At 39.4% G+C, this 19,646-nt stretch overlaps 1 protein-coding gene across 7 annotated transcripts in view; it reads left to right on the top strand.

Moving 5' to 3' along the window:
* The first annotated feature begins 5,395 nt into the window (after positions 1 to 5,395).
* Positions 5,396 to 19,646, top strand: part of MINDY2 (MINDY lysine 48 deubiquitinase 2) — a 133,572-nt gene continuing 119,321 nt past the window's right edge. For all 7 annotated transcript variants that reach the window (XM_074234567.1, XM_074234566.1, XM_074234565.1 and 4 more), the window contains exon 1: positions 5,396 to 6,213. In XM_074234567.1, the coding sequence (XP_074090668.1) occupies positions 5,506 to 6,213 (708 nt within the window). In that variant the 5' untranslated portion in view covers positions 5,396 to 5,505. The remainder of the gene's footprint in view (positions 6,214 to 19,646) is intronic.

Here is a 19,646-nt window from a genome sequence, read left to right as displayed (position 1 = left end):
ATACCAGACCACAGAACTAAGTCTACTTGATAAGCAATAATGAGCTATTATAGTAGCTCTAGTAGGGGAAATGACATGGTGAAAGTGTTCTGAAAATATTCCTCTAGGAAGTGGGTGTGGGGTATGGGGAGGGAGACAGGAGGCAGGAATACTAGTGAGGAGGGCATTACAATAGTCCAAGGGTAATGAAAGCTGAGGGAAGAATAGTAATTGTGGGAATATAGATGTAAAGTTCCCCAAGATTATATCCTAAGAGTCTAAAAGAACCATGGTACTAATTATTCTAATATTCTAAGCATAAGGAGATAAAAGTCCTTGTCCTCTAGGAATTTAAATTATACTGGAAACATCTACTGAGATAAATAAAGAGGAATATAAAGTATCTGAAAACAAGAAATGTACAGATAAAAGTAAATACAAAGTAATATCTGGAAGCAATGTATAAATAGATATTAAAATACAAAATAATACCAAGTGCTAAAGGGGAAAACCCTAATTGACGTGAACATTTAAGGGAACTTTGAATTGCAAAAGAAAGGTTAAAGGAATGGAGGGAAAGCCTAACTAAATGTTTATTCAGTGGGAATGAACTATTAAAGAATTTGAGGACAGGCCACTTTACATTTCTATCTTGAGCTACAGTTATAACCTAAAGGTAGCTGTAGAAAATAAGATCAAAGTCATAGATTTGGGAGTCCTTGGATAGAAGTCATAGTAAAAACCAGGGAGTTCTCAGAATTAAAAAAACAAAGACTTAAGTCTTATATAGCCAATACATTATGTGTAAAGTCCTGAGGATATAAAGAAGAAATGTCCTCAGTTACATTTTACCCGTTCTAGGTCTGAAGCAAGGCGGAAGGGTAAGAGTGCCTGCAAAGGAAGGATTAATGTTCTTCTAGTTTTCTTCCTCCAAAAGGACCAAGACTTCAGAAAGGTAATGTCATACCTTGCAAGTGAATTGGATTTAAGTGAGGGGGTGCTGTGCAGTTACCAGCCTCACTCTCTCCTCCTCTGGAGTCATCTGGGTCCAGTGGTAAAATTTAAACAACTAGAGGTGGCCCCAAGATAGTAAGTATAATGTCATCAAAGTCGAAGGAAAGGAGACATACAAGTAATAGTCATATACCACAAAGAATTTGGCAGAAGGATGAAAAAGATGTAAAAAAGATGTAAAAGTTACTGGAGAACTTAAATTGAGAAGTCATAGACTCAGATTATATAAATGCTAGAAATACTTTCTACACTTCTTTTCTGTTTTTGGAAATTCCAATCATTTTTCAGACCTATTTCTAATCCCAGCTGCTTGTGCCAAATATGGCAGAAGCAGAAAGTACTAAAACTGCTAGCCTTTTTGATATATCTATATATTGGTATGAGGAAGCCAGGAGAGTTGATTGTTAAATTTTCAGTGAGAGCATTCACACCTTAAAATGTAGTTACAAATCATTCATTTATGGCTTTGTTGATTGCCTAGAGTTAAGAAAGCAATTAGAAAATAATGTAGATTAAATGTAAATGTTCAAAATGTGTTCAATTTTTTTTTCTGGAGAGGCTACTGTTAAACATCTACAAATATACTCATGTCTATTTTATGTGCTTTGAATTTTGGTTATCTTTTTACTATTACATACTAGATTTTGAGTACATTAAATAAAACTATGTTTTAATACTTAATAAGGTGGTGTTGCCTGAGACATGTTAGATGATCTAGAAATAGTGACTCATTCCCTGAAGCATTTATTAAAGTTCTTCTTTGAACATGGATAATGCCTTTCCTGAAAAATTGTAAAGTGAAATGCTGGATGACCTCTTGGGTCTTTCCTAACACTATATTTATGATACAAAAATCAGTTTTATCATTGACTCCCATCACTAAATTAGAAATGTATTTCTCTGGAGGGAAACAATTTTTTTTTTTTTGCTTCTTTGTTTTTTGCAAGGCCAATGGGGTTAAGTGACTTGCCCAAGGTCACCCAGGTCGAATTTGAACTCAGGTTCACCAGGTTCCATGGCTGGTGCTCTATCCACTGTGAGACCTAGCCACCCCTGGAAACACAATCTTAATATAATAAACTCACATAAGGATGCAATAAGTCTATTAAATGAATTTTAAAGAATATAGGTAATTTCAATGTGGAAAAATAAACATTAATACAGAAAATAATACAACTGAAATAATCAGTTATGTGCAAAGTAAGAATGTGAAATCCTAATGTTTTCACTATTTCTCCCATCTTCTCTGCTTCAAACTGTCTTAAAAAATTTTTATCAACAATAATTTCCTGTATTTCTTTCACTCACACTTAATAGATTCTTCCCAGATATTTTTTCCAGAGCATTACTTGAACGCCCTTGAACCCCCCCAAAATCAAATCTGTGTATTAAATCCTTAAATAGTATATGAACCGTCATGAAAAATCCATCAAAAAAAGACATGTCTAAGTGAATATTCTTACTTGGTTGGGATGGGAGACTGAATAACAACTAACAAAATAACTTGATTTCTTTTTGTTATTGCATCAAGTTTTTTCAAAATGATTTAATTCCAGATATTATCAGAAGGAAATGTTAGGTGGTCAAGTTAAAAGAAATCTCACTTTTTCAGCTAGATAACCATTGTAAGGTTTTATGGAGTCTTTATACAGCTTTATACAGCTTATTTTGTCCATAGCACTCTATTACTCTTAATGTGTGTGAAGGCCCAGTAGAATGCAAACTCTCTGAAAGTAGGTGTTATTACATTTTCTTCATTTTCTCCATTACATCCCTAGCACCTTGTACAGTCCAGGGTTGCAAATATGCTATTATTTTTTTTTAACAATAACATTAACCTTAAGCATTTGTATAATGTTCTGAGTTTTGCAATATGTCTTGCGTACATTATCAGAACCAACTTTATTGCTGTTTTAGAAGTAGAAAAATACTATTTTTGAATTCTCTTGATTTACAGTAAATATCTGAGCATTTAAATGTACAATATATGAAAATGTTTAGAAAATTTTTAATAACTGTGGTGAACTTTCTTTTGGAGAGAGACTTTTACAGTGTCTTTTAATATATATGCATTAAAGTTACATTAAAATGAACACATATTTCTTGCATCGTAAGTGCTATTAACACTTGTCATGAATGATATTTAAAACATAAAGTGCTTTAAGGTTTAATCAGCCCTTTCTTCACAAACCTGGGTATAGGGGCAGACAGTGCAAATATTATCCCTATTTGATAAATTTTGAAATTAATAGTCAAGATCAGGATTGAAACCCAGTTCTTCTAATTCCAAGTTCATACATCTGTTTCTCATGCCATATTGTCCTTCAATGAGTAATAGTTAAGTTTACCACTGATCTGTTTTTTCATAATAAATAATATGGGGGAAGGGAAGGGAATAAGCATTTATATAAAGCCTACTACTTTTTTTACACTGTGCTAAGCACTTAGCAAATATTAGAGCACTCGATCCTTACTACAACCTTCCGGGTAATTGCTGTTATCCTCATTTTACAGTTTAGGAAACAGAGGTCGAAAACATAAATCACAAAAGGATCTCAAAGCTGGTAAGTGTGCTTATCACTCAGCACTTTCTTCCTAACAATCCTAGCAATATTGCCCCTATTTTATACATTTTGAACTTTTAAGGCTTGGATTGAAACGGAGGTGTCCTGGTTCTAAGTTTACCCTTCCAAGAAGAATGGAAAGGCAGGAAGAAGCCAATTTTCCTAGAGCTTGGAAAACAAAAGATTCTTTTTTTGTTTGAAGGTGGAATAGGAGTCACTGGAGTTCATTGAATAAAGAGTGACAGGAGGGGCGGCTAGGTGGCGCAGTGGATAGAGACCGGGCCCTGGAGGACCTGAGTTCAAATACGATCTCAGACACTTAATAATTACCTAGCTGTGTGGCCTTGGGCAAGCCACTTAACCCCATTTGCATTGCAAAAAAAAAAAACAGTGACAGGGTCACTCAAACCCTTAGCTTTAGGAAGATAAATTTGACAACTGATTAGCTAAGAATTAAGGCAAGGCAAAACAGCAAAAAACAAAACCCTCAGAGGCTGTTTTGGGGGCAGAAAAAGCTTCCCTGCTTTTACCTGGAGTGGCATAAATAATCTCAATATTCTAAGTGTGACATGTTTGAACAGAGAAAATAGTTTTATCTTGCCCATCCCCAGCAAAGTGCATCTAGCACACGCTTAATAGCATACACTTCGCTCGAGTAGTCTTTTTATAATTTCCTTGTTTTGAGAGTGTCAGAAAGCAGCGATTCCCGGCGCTGGGCGGTGAGAGCCCGGGAAACCCAGGCTGGCGGCTTCTGCAGGACAACCACAAAGCGGGCCCGTCTTGCCGGGCCCCCCCTGGGCCGGAGCCCCCTGTGCCGGGGCCCCCTGTGCCGGACCCGCCTGTGCCGAGCCCCCCTGTGCCGGACCCGCCTCGGCCGGGCCCCCCTGTGCCGGGCCCGCCTCGGCCGGGCCCCACTGTGCCGGGCCCCCCTGTGCCGGACCCGCCTGTGCCGGACCCGCCTCGGCCGGGCCCCCCTGTGCCGGGCCCGCCTCGGCCGGGCCCCACTGTGCCGGGCCCCCCTGTGCCGGACCCGCCTGTGCCGGGCCCCCCTGTGCCGGGGCCCCCTGTGCCGGACCCGCCTGTGCCGGGCCCCCACGTGCCGGGCCCGCCTCGGCCGGGCCCCCACGTGCCGGGCCCGCCTCGGCCGGACCCCCCCTGTGCCGGGCCCGCCTCGGCCGGGCCCCCCTCGGCCGGGCCCCCCTGTGCCGGGCCCGCCTCGGCCGGGCTCGCCGGCTTTCCCTCGTGTGTCCCGGCCGGCCCGCGACCTTTCTGCGGGCAGAAGCCAGCAAGGAACCCGCTTCCATTCTGGGCCCGGGCGGGGGAGCCCCCCTCTGGGCCCGGCCTGCGGCGCCCGGGGTCCCTCCGCTCCTCGAGGGGAGCTTCTCGGCGTCCGAGGCCTCGGCCCCGCACCGCGCTTCAAACACGAACAAAACCAGACCAAGCCCTCCGCGGGGCGTGAGAGGGGGAGGCCGGCGGCGTCCGCTCTGCGCAGGCCCGGCCGCCGGCCCGGGTTCAACTGCCCGCGGAGACGCTCGCCCCCGCGGCGCGCCCCCCTCCGCCCGCGGGCAAGGGCGGAGCGGTCCCGGCCCACCTCCTCCGGGAGGGACGCGGGGGCGCGCCCGCAAGCGCTCAGGGCGGCGCTCTAGGGGTGGGACCTGCCTCTCCGGGGCTTCTCATCCTCGCTGAGCCCGCCCCCTCGCCCGCCGACCTATCCCCGGGCGCGCTGCCACGAAGAGGCGCGCCCGGAAGCAGCCGGCGCTCGGGCGGAACGGAGCGGGAGGGCGGGGCGAGGCCGGCGCCGGCTCCCCGCGCGCGCGCTCCCGCCCTGCCCCCCGTGACGTCCCGCGCCGAGGCGCCGTAGCTGTCCGGAGCGCTGTCATGGCGTCTACGCCTCTCTCCGGAGACAAGCGGCCGAGGTCGAGATAGAGTCGGGGGCTGGCGGCTCGGCATGGAGAGGAGCCCCGAGAGCCGGCAGCCGCTAGGACACGGGGCGGAGGCGGCCGCGGGGCCGGCAGCGGGGCCGGCCCTCCCCCGGGGGGGCGCGGAGGGAAGCGAGCTCGGTGCCGGGCGCAGCCCCGGGGCAGAGCCGCCCGCAGAGCCCGGCGGCGCCCGCGATGGGCAGGGGGCAGCGGCCGGCCCCGGGAGCCGCCCTCGAGCGCGCTCTCCCGGGGCCCCCGCCCCGGACGCGGCGCGCGGCGGCTCCCGGCCCGGGGCCTCGGAGTCGGCTCCGGGAGGGCGGCGCAAGGTGACCGCCGCCTCGGAGGAAGCCGAGGCCGGAGGAGGCTCCGGCGGGGACGGCAGCCCGGGCAGCGGCGGCGGCCCGAGCCCTCCCGGGGAATCGCCGAGCCTGGAGTCGCTGGAGTCCTTCTCCAATCTCCATTCCTGCCCCAGCAGCTCCGAGGTCTGCAGCGAGGAGGGGCCCGAGCCCCGGGGCCCGGAGGAGGAGGAGGAGGAGGAGGAGAGCGCGGCCGGCCCCGCCGCCCCTCTCGGCAAGGAGGAGGCGCTGGCGGCCTCCAAGGAGCGCTTCCCGGGCCAGTCCGTGTACCACATCAAGTGGATCCAGTGGAAGCAGGAGAACACGCCCATCATCACCCAGAACGAGAACGGCCCCTGCCCTTTGCTGGCCATCCTCAACGTGCTGTTCCTGGCCTGGAAGGTACGCGGGGCAGGGGCGCGCCATCCCTTCCTCCTTTTCTTTTCCTGTTCGCCTTTTCCCATTTTTATATGACACCGAGTCACACGGGGACGCTAACGTTGAAGGATTCTTCTCACATAGATATGACCAGTAATGTCCCCGGGCGCTCCTCTTGTGATATGTCAAGATGAGTTCGGATTTTCTGGTCTATGTTCTCGTCCGGCGCTTACCGAGTAGCTAAAGCATCTTAATTCCATCACCATCCCCTCAAAAAACCAAAGCAGAAAGCTTTCATCTTCCTCCTACTCCGTGTCACTTTATGAATTTCATATGTCAGGTTTGCAGTTTTGTTTTTACGATTTTGCAAGGCAAATGGGGTCAAGTGGCTTGCCCAAGGCCACACAGCTAGGTAATTATTTAAGTGTCTGAGACCGGATTTGAACTCAGGTACTCCCGACTCCAAGGCCACCTAGCCACCCCCATAGGTTAGGTTTTAAAAAGTATAGTAGCACTTTTGATAAGTTACTGCTGGTCAATCTTTGATATTGTTTTGGACCAAGTTCCAGATGTCTTTCCCTATTTTTAAATCTCTGATCTGCACAATGGGATAGAGAAGACCCTCACACATTCTTCCATTTATGGAAAAGTATTGGTCTGGAATACACAGAGTACTGTAGTTTCTTTCATTTATCTAGGTAAAGCCTCCTTTTTTACTTAACTCATTTTCTTGCCCCATTGACTTGGATGTTTTAGTAATACTATGATCTTACTATATATTTACAATTTATATTAGTTTCATATATACTACTGTGCATTGCAATTTTTTGCACAACCTATTACTATCAGCAACAAGATATTTCTATGCCAAAAGGGTTATAGAGGTGTCAAAGGCCAAAAAAAAAAAAATCCAGAAAGGGGAGAGAGAGGATCATTAAGATATAAGAGCAAATCTGCTCTCAGACACTTAAAAATTGCCTAGCTGTATGACCTTGGGCAAGTCACTTGACCCCATTGCCTTTTTTTCTTTTTTTGGTTTTTGCAAGGCAGTGGAGTTAATTGACTTGCTCAGTCACACAGCTAGGTAATTATTAAGTGTGTGAGGTCACATTTGAACTCAGGTCCTCCTGACTCTAGGGCTGGTGCTCTATCCACTGCACCACCTAGCTGCCCCTCCCCATTGCCTTTTAAATAAGTTAAAAAAATTTTTTTTAAAGATATGAGATCACGATGAATGCCCTATTAGCTTGCAGTTTTGCAAGAGGTAGTTTCAACTGGATAATATTAATGTAAGCATAGTTGTGATGTTTACAGTACAGTAAAAGCTCTCTAATTTGGAACCAGTCAGGAGGAAGATCAGCTAAAAATCAATACTATTTAGTAATTGCATCTTTATGGAAATGCCTGCTCTTGATGTAGTTAGCATCTGTTTGAATAAAGTTTATTTTATTAGAACTAGAAGGAAAACAAGTCAGGTCTTAGTGCTAGATTTTGTGGTACAAGTTACAGATGCCAGATGAATTCCAAGAAGTGAAAGGTCATGGTGGATTAGAGTAGATCAGAACTTCTTGGCGCAGAATAGCTGTGTTGGAGTTGTGTCCTGAATGGAAGCTTAGAATTTCAGTTGTCTACAATGGAAGTACTTCTGGCAAAGTAAAAGTTTAAGTAAAAGTTTAAAATCCAAAATGAACAGGGAGGTGTGTGGTTGTTATTTTGATTTGATTTTATTTCATTTTAGAAGCGGGAGATTCAGTATCAGTTTTAGAGTAGAAGGTTCATATTTGTGAATAGTAAAAGATTTAGGAGTAAAGTGGACACAATTGGATAATAAAACTAAGGAGATGATTGTTTTAATCTAAGTGGCTTCAATCTTTGTTTTGAGGAGTTACTTTTTGTAAGAGGAAGGTCATTTTTGTAGTCTAGAGTTGGGATGGAACCTGGAATCTTTTAGAAGTATTTATGTGATGGTCATGTCCAAATTGGATTGGAGGGTACAAAATTCGAAAGCAGGCCAAATCAATGAAGAAGAGACCATTGAAATATTCCTAATATCAGAGAATGTTAACACAAGTTCAACACATATTTATTGAACTCTCACTATATGCAAGACTCTGTGATACAAAGACAAAAATCAACAAGGAACTTATGTTCTACTGGGGGATACAGTATAGTACAGAAATAAGCACATAGGAAGTAATTGCAAGAGGGATAATATGCTAATAAATGGGATATGGGGGATGGGATTTGGGATCAAAAAAAGACCTCATAAGAGATGTCCTTTGAGCTGTGCTTTAAAGGAAACTAAGGATTTTATGAGAAAGTTGATAAGACCGGCTGGGGATAAAGTGAGGATCAGCAGAGAGGGTGATGTAACATAAAATGGTATCTTCAAGGATTTCAGAGGCCATCACATGGAAGGAGAAGAGAATACATTCTAGAAATGGAGTTTAGCCAAGAAATGGAATGTAATTTACAGGTAAGAGTTAGTAGACCAGTGTGATTGAAGCAGAGATCATGTAAAGAAATATAAAATGAAATAAGGCCAAAAATGGTAAATGGGAGTCAGATTGTAGAGAACTTTAATTGCCAAAAGGATGATTTCTTCATATAGACATATATTATTACATAAGTGGTAGGAGGCATTGAAAAATTTTTAAAGTTTTATTAATTTCTTTTCCCTTAATTTCCCCCACTATACCTCCCTCCACAGATATTATATAACAAATATTATTTTTTTAAGGTTTTTTTGCAAGGCAAATAGGGTTAAGTGACTTGCCCAAGGCCACACAGCTAGGTAATTATTAAGTGTCTGAGGCCGGATTTGAACTCTGGCACTCCTGACTCCAGGGCCGGTGCTCTATCCACTGCGCCACCTAGCCGCCCCACAAATATTATTTTTAAAAGAAAAAGAGGAAAAAATAAGTAAAACAGATCTAAAATGTCTGAAAATATGTGCAATGTACAATATTTGTGGGACCTCCCACCTCTGCCAAAAGATGGGATGGTAGGTAGTTTTTTTCTTATCTGTTCATTCTAACACTGGCTATTCTTTCTGATTTTGTAATATTCACATTTTTAAGTAATTCTTTATATTTGTATTGTTGTAGTTATTGTGTTTGTTGTTTCCTTGGCTCTGCTTATATCACTCTGCATCATTTCATGTTGATTTTCCATGCTTTTATCATAGTCATCTGTTCTTAGAGCATAATAATATTCCATTTATTTTTGTACCACAGTTTACCATTGCCCATTTAAGGGATAGCTATTTTGTTTCTAATTCATCTCTATCACAAAAAAGTTCTGCTAAAAATATTTTGGTTTATATGGGGACTTTCTTCTTATTAATGACCTCCTTTGGGTGTCAGCCCAATAGTTAAATCTCTAGCACACTTTATTTGCAGAATTCCAAATAGCTTTCCAGAATGGTTGTACTGATTTACATCTCTGCTATTCATGCATTAGTTCACTTATCTCCCCACAACCCCTTCCAGCATTGATTTTTTATTTTTATTTTTTGCAACTTGCCCAAAGTCACACCACTAAGTAAGTATTAGTGTCTGAGGCCAGATTTGAACTTGGAGCTTCCTGACTTCAGGGCTGGTGCTCTATATACTGCACCAACTGGCACAGTGTATAGAGCACCGGCCCTGGAGTCAGGAGTGCCTGAGTTCACATCCGGCCTCAGACACTTAATAATTGTCTAGCTGTGTGACCTTGGGCAAGTCACTCAACCCCATTACCTTAAATAAATAAAAAAAATTAAAAATTAAAAGAGTTATGATCTTTTGCCAACTGTGTGAGGTGAAACCATAGGGCTGTTGTGATTTGAATTTCTTATTGTTCTTTCATATACTTGTTAATAGTTTACAATTCTTTCAAGAACTTTGATAGCCTTGGACCACTTGTTGGAACAACCACCACCACCTCCTAAGTGGATGAAATGAGGAAGATTTCTCTTTCATAATTCATATCCAGCCTCAGATACAGCTGTCTAATCCAGGGAAAGTCATTTTAAACCCTGTTTGCCTCAGTTTCCTCATTTATAAAATGAGCTGGAGAAGGAATGGCAAACCATTCTAATATTTTTGCCAAGAATACCCCAGAAGGGGTCATGAAAGGAGTTGGATGTGACTGAAAAACAATTAAACAACAACAAATGAGATAAATTTAATACAAGTATATTCCCCATTTTTCCCAGATTCCCTTCTTATTCTTGATGTAATGCTTTTTATTCTTTCATTTTTATCAATTACATGTTAAGATTGCTTTTTTTTTAATTTTGGTAAGATTTTGAGTTCCACATTTTTCTCTTTCCATCCCCTACCCCTCCAAGACAGCAATTGATCTGATAGACATCATACATGTACAGCTATGTTAAGTGTATTTCCATATTAGTCATATCATGAAAGAAGAATCAGAACAAAAGGAAAAAAACTATGTGAAGGATAAAACAAAAAAAATTAGGGGAAAATAGTAAGTCTTAATTTGCATTCAGATTTGATAGTTTTTTCTCTGGATATGGTTGACATTTTCCAATAAAGGTCTTTTAGAATTGTCTTTGATCACTGTATTGCTGAGAATAGCAAAGCATAAATTAACTTGATGATATTGTCATTTTTATTATATTGGAACAGCCCATTCTAGCACTTAATTTTCTTCCACTTTTTCAAGTTTTTTTTTCTTTAAGGAGCATTTCATAATTAAATCTGTACAAGTATTTTATGTGCTTTGGTATATTGATCCCCAGATATTAATACATTTTGTAATTATTTTGGAATGAGATTTTCCTTTCAATCATTACATTTTGACTTTTGTGATTATTACACACCCACAAACACATACTTATCCTCTTTTTACCTATCTTTCCAACTTAATTTTTTTTTCCATTATTTTATTGGTAGGGTTTCACAGTTGCATAAAACAATAGTGAAGAGAATGGGCATGCTTGATTTATTGAGGATTGATGGAAATTTTTGAGTAACAGGGTGACATGGTTATATTTATATTTTAGTACTATCAGTTTGACAACTGTTTGAAGAATGGGTCAGACAGAAGACCCAGAGACCGATTAAGAAGCTATTTTTAAGAATACAGGTGAAAGGTACTGAGGGCCTAAATTAGCACAGTCTGTGGTTTATGCTAGGGGTAGGGACTCAAAGAACAAAAAATTAGGAACCAGCAGTATTTGCTGTTATATGCCTTTGTAATCCCTTCAATCAAGGTTATTGCTGTTCTTCGTTATTTAAGGGGACTGATAACATCATGAGTGATATTTTTACTTGCTCATGAATTGGATTAAATCAGACAGAACTGCAAACAAATCATCGGCCTTCCTCTGTCCATCTCAAATCCTCAAAGGCTGGTATATTGCTTGAGTTCAGGCATTGAGTCTCAGTAGGACTAAAGCTGATTATTGTCCACATTAAGTGTGGTATCAATATTGTATAATGAACCCCATAAGAAGCAAGTTGGAAATGGAGCTGACCAAATTCTGTGCCAATCAGTAGTGAGATCCAGTAAGTGAGTGGATAGTATAGTTGCATTATGGACAAGATAAGAAGACATAGTTTCAAAAGAAAAGAAGGCCTCAACCTGGGATATATTTCAACAAATAGGACTTTGTGAGTGGGTAGTGAAGATGTTGTCTTCAGGACTAGTCATTGAGCTATTAGCTGTGTGACCTTGGGCAAGTCACTTAACCCTGATTACCTCCCATCCAGGGTCATTTCCAGTTGTCCTGATCCATATCTGGCCACTAGACCCAGATGGCTCTGGGGGAGAAAGTGAGGTTGGTGCCTGTCATGGCATCATCTCCTTGATGTCATGGTCTTCAGAAATGAAGGACAGGGCAGCTAGGTGATGCAGTGGATAGAGCACGGGTCCTAGAGTCAGGAGTTACCTGGGTTTCAAATCCGGCCTCAGAATTACCTAGCTGTGTAGCCTTGGGTAAACCACTTAACCCCATTGCCTTGCAAAAAAAAAAAACCCTAAAAAAATCTTTTTTAAAGCAATGAAGAAGTTGGAAATGGGACCAACTGGGGAGGGGAAAAATGAATTCCATTTATGACATTAAATTTTAAAGATGTTTCAGATTTTTTTTGAAATGTCAATGTACATTTGTAAGCTATGTGATGATTTATTTGGGGGCAGGGTAGTCAGGATAGAAGTGATAACAGAAATCATTGGAGTTAATGGCCACGATTCAGAAAACTTCCTGAGTCTCTTCCACCCAAGTTACTCTTAGGTGTGTGACTATAATTCAGTATAAAACTAAATTTCCTCTCTTAAAGCTAAAAATTCCATTGTCTGTAGTGCTAATTGAGAGGTATCTGTAATTCAAATAGTTTCATTTTATTCAGTATTTTAGGCTTTGAAAAGCACTTGGTACACCCCTTGTCTCTTTTGATCCTCTCCATAACTATAATTTTGATCCTCTCCATAACTATTATTTAGCCCTATGTTATAGATGAAGAAGCTAAAATTTAAGTTAAGTGATTTGACCAGACTCACGTATCTGATAAGGGTCTGAGGCAGGACTTGATTTTGGTAGGTCTTGATTCCTAGGTCTCTAACTTGATCTGCTATTTATGTTGCTTCTTTGATGATCACTGCTACCTGGATTTAGAAAAGTGAGAGATTATCATTAAGACTGAGCTAGGTCTTGAATGGAAAATGAGATTTAAAAAGAAGAGAAGGGATGTGTATGGGAACGTGATTTGCACAGACTTGGAGGTGAGTATGATCATGGCATGTTTTGATGAACACTGAGTAGAACAAGGTACAGCCTGGGTTTGCATTATACAGTGGTGAGAGAAAAAGATAAAGAGAATTGAGGATAGGTTATTGAGACAGTTGAAATGTAGAAGAATTGAGATTTTATACAATCACTCTAATAAGAACTCATGAATTTATGATTTAAGGAGCAATCATGCAGATAAAAGAGATATTTCAGAAAATAACTTGCTATGTGGATGAACTAAAGGGAAGAGAAAGTAAAATAAGGGAAAGCTGTATTGGATTTGGAGTCAGAGAACCTGAACTTGAATTTTAGCTTTGATACTTATGACTTCAGGAAATCTCTTCACCTCTGTTTCCTCATCTTAAAAATGAGGTAGTTGGACCAAGATCTCTTCTAGCTCCAAAATTATGTTGTCACTGAAATAGAAGTCTTGAATTAGTTTTGGCAACCAAATAGGAGAGGAATATGAAAAACATTTTTAGTCTAAAAAATGCATGTCTTTTGTCTTTACTTCGTAGTTATTTCCACCTGCCCTTAGTGAACTCTTCCCCTATGGAATATCAAGTGGAGTTATGCAAAAGCATCCAGTTATGGAGAGCATTTCTGGTAGAATAGTGTATCTACTGTCAGACATGTCTCAGTATTCTTGCCTTTGTGAGAAACATTTTAAGAACAAATCGCCATGAGTGAATTAACATAATATAAGGAATAAGGAAGGGTGTGTTATTGTAAAGCCTGGATGACAAGAATGGTACATGGTCCCTTGATCAACAGGTTGAGGTGTGTGTGTAATGGGGATTGATGATGAAATTGATTTTGAAAATGTTGAGTTTGGGGGGCAGCTAGGTGGCGTAGTAGATAAAGCACCGGCCTTGGAGTCAGGAGTACCTGGGTTCAAATCCAGTCTCAGACACTTAATAATTACCTAGCTGTGTGGCCTTGGGCAAGCCACTTAACCCTATTTGCCTTGCAAAAAAAAAAAAAAAAGGAAGGGTCATTTGTTTTATATGTATATGTATATTTATGTGTGTATATATATGTATGTGTGTGTATGTGTGTATATATATGTGTGTATATATATATATATATATATAATTAGAATATGATGTTGTGCTGATGGTATCTAAGGATATTGTCTTAAGACAGAGAATAATATGTAAGAAGAAAAGGCCCACATGGAAGCTTTGTATGTGCTTCTGTGTTACTATGTGGCAGTAATAGATGCTAGAGTTGAACCACAGAAGAGCATGAGAGTTCTAGTTTAAACTTTACTCATTGTATTTAAAGTATTGGAATTGATATAAATCAAGGCACTAGAACAAACTATTTTTTCCCCTAAAAAACCACACATATATAATTAAAGAACATGTAAAAATGTATTAAGTTTTATTAATTGCTAAAACATAACTATTGGGATCTAGGGTACTAGGAGAAGTCAGATGTAACATAAGGAAAGTAACAGTCTGAATAAAATGAATGAATTTTAATTGAAAGTGGTACATGGATCAGGGTAAAATATGATAGGTAAGATTACTTAAAGTCAGAGAGTTGGAGTACTGAGCTGGAAATTTAGGCAGTGAATAGTACTTTGAGATTTAAGTCTACCATAAAATTCTTAGGATTTGAGGTCATGCAGATTCTTACTGCTTGAATACTGTAGAATTCAAGCGATGCTGCAAAATTGAAATCTAAATTAAATTGCCACCTTTAACTGGAATCAGGTGGACTCATTATTAGATTATATTTTCTGGAATATTTTGACAATAATTTAAAGTACATATTTTTCTTATATCCTTAATGTCTCACAGAGACAAGAATACTGAGACATGTCTGACAGTAGATACACTGTTCTACCAGAAATGCTCTCCATAACTGCATGCTTTTGCATAACTCCACTTGATATTCCATAGGGGAAGAGTTCACTAAGGGCAGGGGGAAATAACTACGAAGTAAAGACAAAAGACATGTATTTTTTAGACTAAAAGTGTTTTTCATATTCGTCTCCTATTTGGTTGGCAACACTAATTCATATATATAATATATACATATATATATTTTAAAACAATGATAGATATGTATCATTTTAAAAACTACTAAATTCATTGCATGTTAAGATTGACACAGCAGATAATTTCAGCAAACATATATATGAGCTCTTGTTATATGCAAAACACTGCTCTGAAAGAGGTACAAAATAATTTTTTTAAGGGTCTGTTCTACAATCTAATGTGGAAAATAAAATGCACACAAATGTAATGCAAATTACAATTATAGCTAGTGGATAAGAGAGCACAGAGGACTGAGAGAATGCAGGAAAAAGGAGGTCACTTCCTGCTGAGGGAATTGGAAAGGCTTCATGAAAAAGAGCATTTAAACTTGAGTCCTGGATGATGAGTAGAAAGGAGAAAATGTATTCTAGGCCTAGGGAGTAGCATGAACAAAAAGACACAGGAGGCAAGAAAAGATGAAGATATTCTAAGAAGTGATACTAAGTCCAATTTAAGGCATAAAATATTTGAAGAGAGTAATGTAACATGTTTGGGGAAAAAAAACTAAGTAGTTACAATTGGTGGGGTACCTGCATATTAGATAGGGAGTTCAGACTTTATTCAGTAGATGATAAGGAGCCATTGAAAGATTTGGAGGAATGTCAGGTAGTGGTGTATAGGAGGGACTGTAATTTCCTTGAGGGTTGGGATTATTTAATATTTCTGTCTTGTTCTATCAGTACTTGACACAGTGGCTGGTACCTAAAAGACACTTAAAAAATTCTTGTTGATTGATTTACTGGAGATAAAAGAAACTTAAATCTGGTAGTTGTCTAAACAAAAATTAATAAGGATTTGAACCACTGGTATGGTAGTGGGAATGGTAGTAAGGAAGTATATATGAGAGGCATTTTGTGAATAACATTAACAAGTGTTGGTGGCTAGATGATAGGGATAAAAGGAGGGAAAATCAATAATAACCATTAAATTTTGGAGCCAAGGTGATTGAGAATAATTGATCATTAACAAAGATAATGAACTTTCATCAGTATTCTAGAGGCTGAATAGATCTTAGAAGAAATAAAGAGTAGAGGGGCGGCTAGGTGGTTCAGTGGATAGAGCACTGGCCCTGGAGTCCAGAGTACCTGAGTTCAGATCCAGCCTCAGACACTTAATAATTACCTAGCTGTGTGGCCATGGGCAAGCCACTTAACTTCATTTGCCTTGCAAAAACCTTTAAAAAAAAAAAAGAAAGGAAGAGTAGAGCTAGTGATTTGAGGTATTAGCAAGCATTTAGGTGGCAACATCCAATAAACATTTGGAAATTAAAGCTCAGGAGAAACTATTAATTTGGAGATAAAGATGTAAGAATAATATTGACCATAGGAATAATAGATATGACAAAGGAAAGAGTATAGTCAAATAAGAGGACTGAAGCAGAATTGGTAAATGTTTACATTTAGAGTGGAAGAAGGAGATGGAACCAGAGAAAGGGACAGAGAAGACTCAAAGAAATGGGAAGAACAACCAACTAATCATTGTTTATTAAGGACTTAATATATGACAAGCACTACTTAGAACTATTTCCTTTTGTAAAGAGTATACATTATTTATTCTGAGTATACAATTTTAAACATAAAAATAAATTAAATAATTTATAAAATAACCATAATAATAATATTTTTAGAAAGGTTTTGTTTTGAGTTTTACAAATTTCCACCCAATCTTGCTTACCTCCCCACACCCCCAACAGAAGGCAGTTTGTTAGTCTTTATGTAATTTCCCATAGTATGCATTGATCTAAGTTGAATGTGATGAGAGAGAAATCATATCCTTAAGGAAGAAACATAGTATGAGATAGATAGAGCAGAATTACATAATAAGATAATTTTTTTATTTTATTTTTTTAAATTAAAGGTAATAGTCTTTGGTCCACAATAATAATATTAATGTAGTATTTGGACTTTTATTTTGGTATAATTTTTAAATGGTTTCTTTAAGGACTTTGCTATTATAATTTTTAATTACCTATATTTTTCTGCTTTATTAATCTCTCTCTCTCCTCCTACCCTAACCTCCCATACCATTAAGCACTTCTAAAAACCAAAAACTTAAAAGTAGAACCTTCAATATTTATCTGCAGTCTGGCAAATAAATTCCTCTACTGGACATTCCTGAAAATTTATATATCTTTTTGAATTTTAAGTTCATCACCTCTTCTGAGGTGAATGGAATGTTTCATTTTCATTCCCTCGTTCTTTTGCTCATCAGAATTCTTAAGTTTTTCAAAACTTTTTTTCTTATATGGATTGTTCTCCTAATTTTGTTCATGTCACCTTCCCGATTTGTCTGAAACTCTCCACCTTATCATTTCTTACTGTACAATAATATTCCCTTGCATTTATGGAACATATTTGTTTAGCCATTCCCCTTAAGAGGACAACCCTTTAAGTTTCCCAAATTTGACTACTTGGAACAAAAAGAGGATAAAACATATAAATATACTATATATATATATATTAAAGATTTTATTTATTTTGAGTTTTACAATTTTCCCCCAATATTACTTCCCTCCCCCCACCCCCACAGAAAGCAACTTCTTATTCTTTACATTGTAAAACTTATATTTTTTATAAATATAAATTTTATCCACTTTTTTTTTTTTTAGGTTTTTGCAAGGCAAACGGGGTTAAGTGGCTTGGCCAAGGCCACACAGCTAGGTAATTATTAAGTGTCTGAGACCAGATTTGAACCCAGGTACTCCTGACTCCAGGGCCAGTGCTTTATCCACTACGCTTATCTACTTTTTTCTTTTTGGTTTTTTTTGAAGTTAGAGTCTTAGCAATGATAGGGGGCATAATTGCAAATTGGTTTCCAGAATGCCTGGACCAGTTCACAGCTCCAAAACTACAGTGTGAATCTCTCCTCACAGTCCCTTCAATATTTGTCATTTTCCTCTTTTGTCATATTTTGCCAGTCTGAGAGGTATGAGGTAAAACCTCAAGTTGGATTTTTATTAAGATAATGTTTTAAAATATTTTTTAATGATTGTTGCCAGCTGGATTTCTTCTTTTGGAAACTTGTTAATATCTTTTGATCATTTTTCTTTTGAGGAATGACTCTTAATTTTCATTTGAGAATTTGAATCATGTCTTTATATGTCTTGTAAGTGAGAGCTTTATCAGATAAACTTGCTACAAAGATTTCCCCAGTTATCTACTAAGCAAGCTTATTTGTTTTAAAATTCAGTTCCACATTTTCTCTCTCCAGTCTCTCCCCACTGAGAAAGCAAGTAAAACAAAACGTGTTAATAGCATGAATAATCAAGCAAAATTAATTTCCCTATTGCCTATGGGGGGGGGGAGCATTTCTCAATCTTCATTTACTCTGAGTTCATCACTTCTCTATCTGAAGTTGGGTAACATATTTCATCATGAGTCCTCCGAAATTTTGGTTAGTCATTGTGTTGATCAGAATTCACAAGTTTCAAGATTATTTTTACAATATTTTTATTGTATAAATTGTTATCCTGGTTCTGCTGACTTCACTTTACATTCAGTACATACAAATCTTCTCATGTTTCTTTGAAATCATCTTTATCATTTACACATTAGTATCTCATCATTTATTATTATATTATTATACCATGACTTTAACCATTTCCAACTGATGGATTTTCCCTCAGTTTCCAGTTCTTGGCAACCACAAAAGAAGAAGCTTACCTTCTAATGGGAAAGTTAAGCTCATATGAATTTATAGATATCACAAATACAAATGCAAAGTAGTTAAAGGCAGGTAATTTGGGAGGGAGGTTGCCAACAGTTAGAGAGATTAGGAAAGGCTTTGTGTAGAAGATGCTATTTGAACTGTATCTTAAAGTAAGAGAAAGACTGAGGTCTCCACCTCAAGAAGGGAGTATATTTGAGACATGTGGGACATGTACATGGGCACAGAGAATGGAGATAGAATGTTATCTGTAAGGAATACAAGTTCTATCCTAGGTTCTTTTCTCTTCTCCCTCTATACTCTTTCCTTTGATAACCTCATAACTTCCATTAAAATTCCATAAAATTTCCATTCAGATGGTCCCCAAATCTAGCCTCAGTCTCTCCCCTAAGCTTCATTTCTTCATCACCTAGTTCATGTTACATATTTGTCTAAGATATCTCAAACTCAGTTGTTTCAAAACTATATTCATTATGTTTCCCCTGTTCCCCCAGCTTCCAAATTTTGCTATTTTAAGTTTATCAGCCTTCTAAGCACCCAGGTTTATAAGCTTGACATTATCCTTTACTTCTTATTCTCCCTCAGCCACATATCCAATCAGTTGCAAAATTTTGCTATTTTTACCCCAATAAGGAGAGTGATATAGATGATGATCCAGCAAAAGAAGAATTAGATAAGAGATGAATCAAGGATTTTTTTTTGTTTTGTTTTTTAAGAGGTTTTTTTTGCATGGCAATGGGGTTAAGTGACTTGCCCAAGGTCACATAGCAAGGTAATTATTAAGTCTCTAAGGCTGGCTTTGAACTCAGATCCTCCTAACTCCAGGGCTGGTGCTCTATCCACTATACAACCTAGCTGCCCTGAATCAAGGATATTTTGAAACCTCTAAAGGGACAGAGTATTCCTAAGGAGAGAGTGGTTAACGTTATCAAATACAGGAAATGAGTTGAGAAGGATGAGGGCTGAAAAAGACTGTCATATTTGGCGATTTAGAGATCATTGGT

This window comes from Macrotis lagotis, chromosome 4 (genome assembly GCF_037893015.1).
Source record: "Macrotis lagotis isolate mMagLag1 chromosome 4, bilby.v1.9.chrom.fasta, whole genome shotgun sequence".
Classification (NCBI taxonomy): domain Eukaryota; kingdom Metazoa; phylum Chordata; class Mammalia; order Peramelemorphia; family Peramelidae; genus Macrotis; species Macrotis lagotis.
This window is presented reverse-complemented; position numbering and strand designations above follow the sequence as displayed.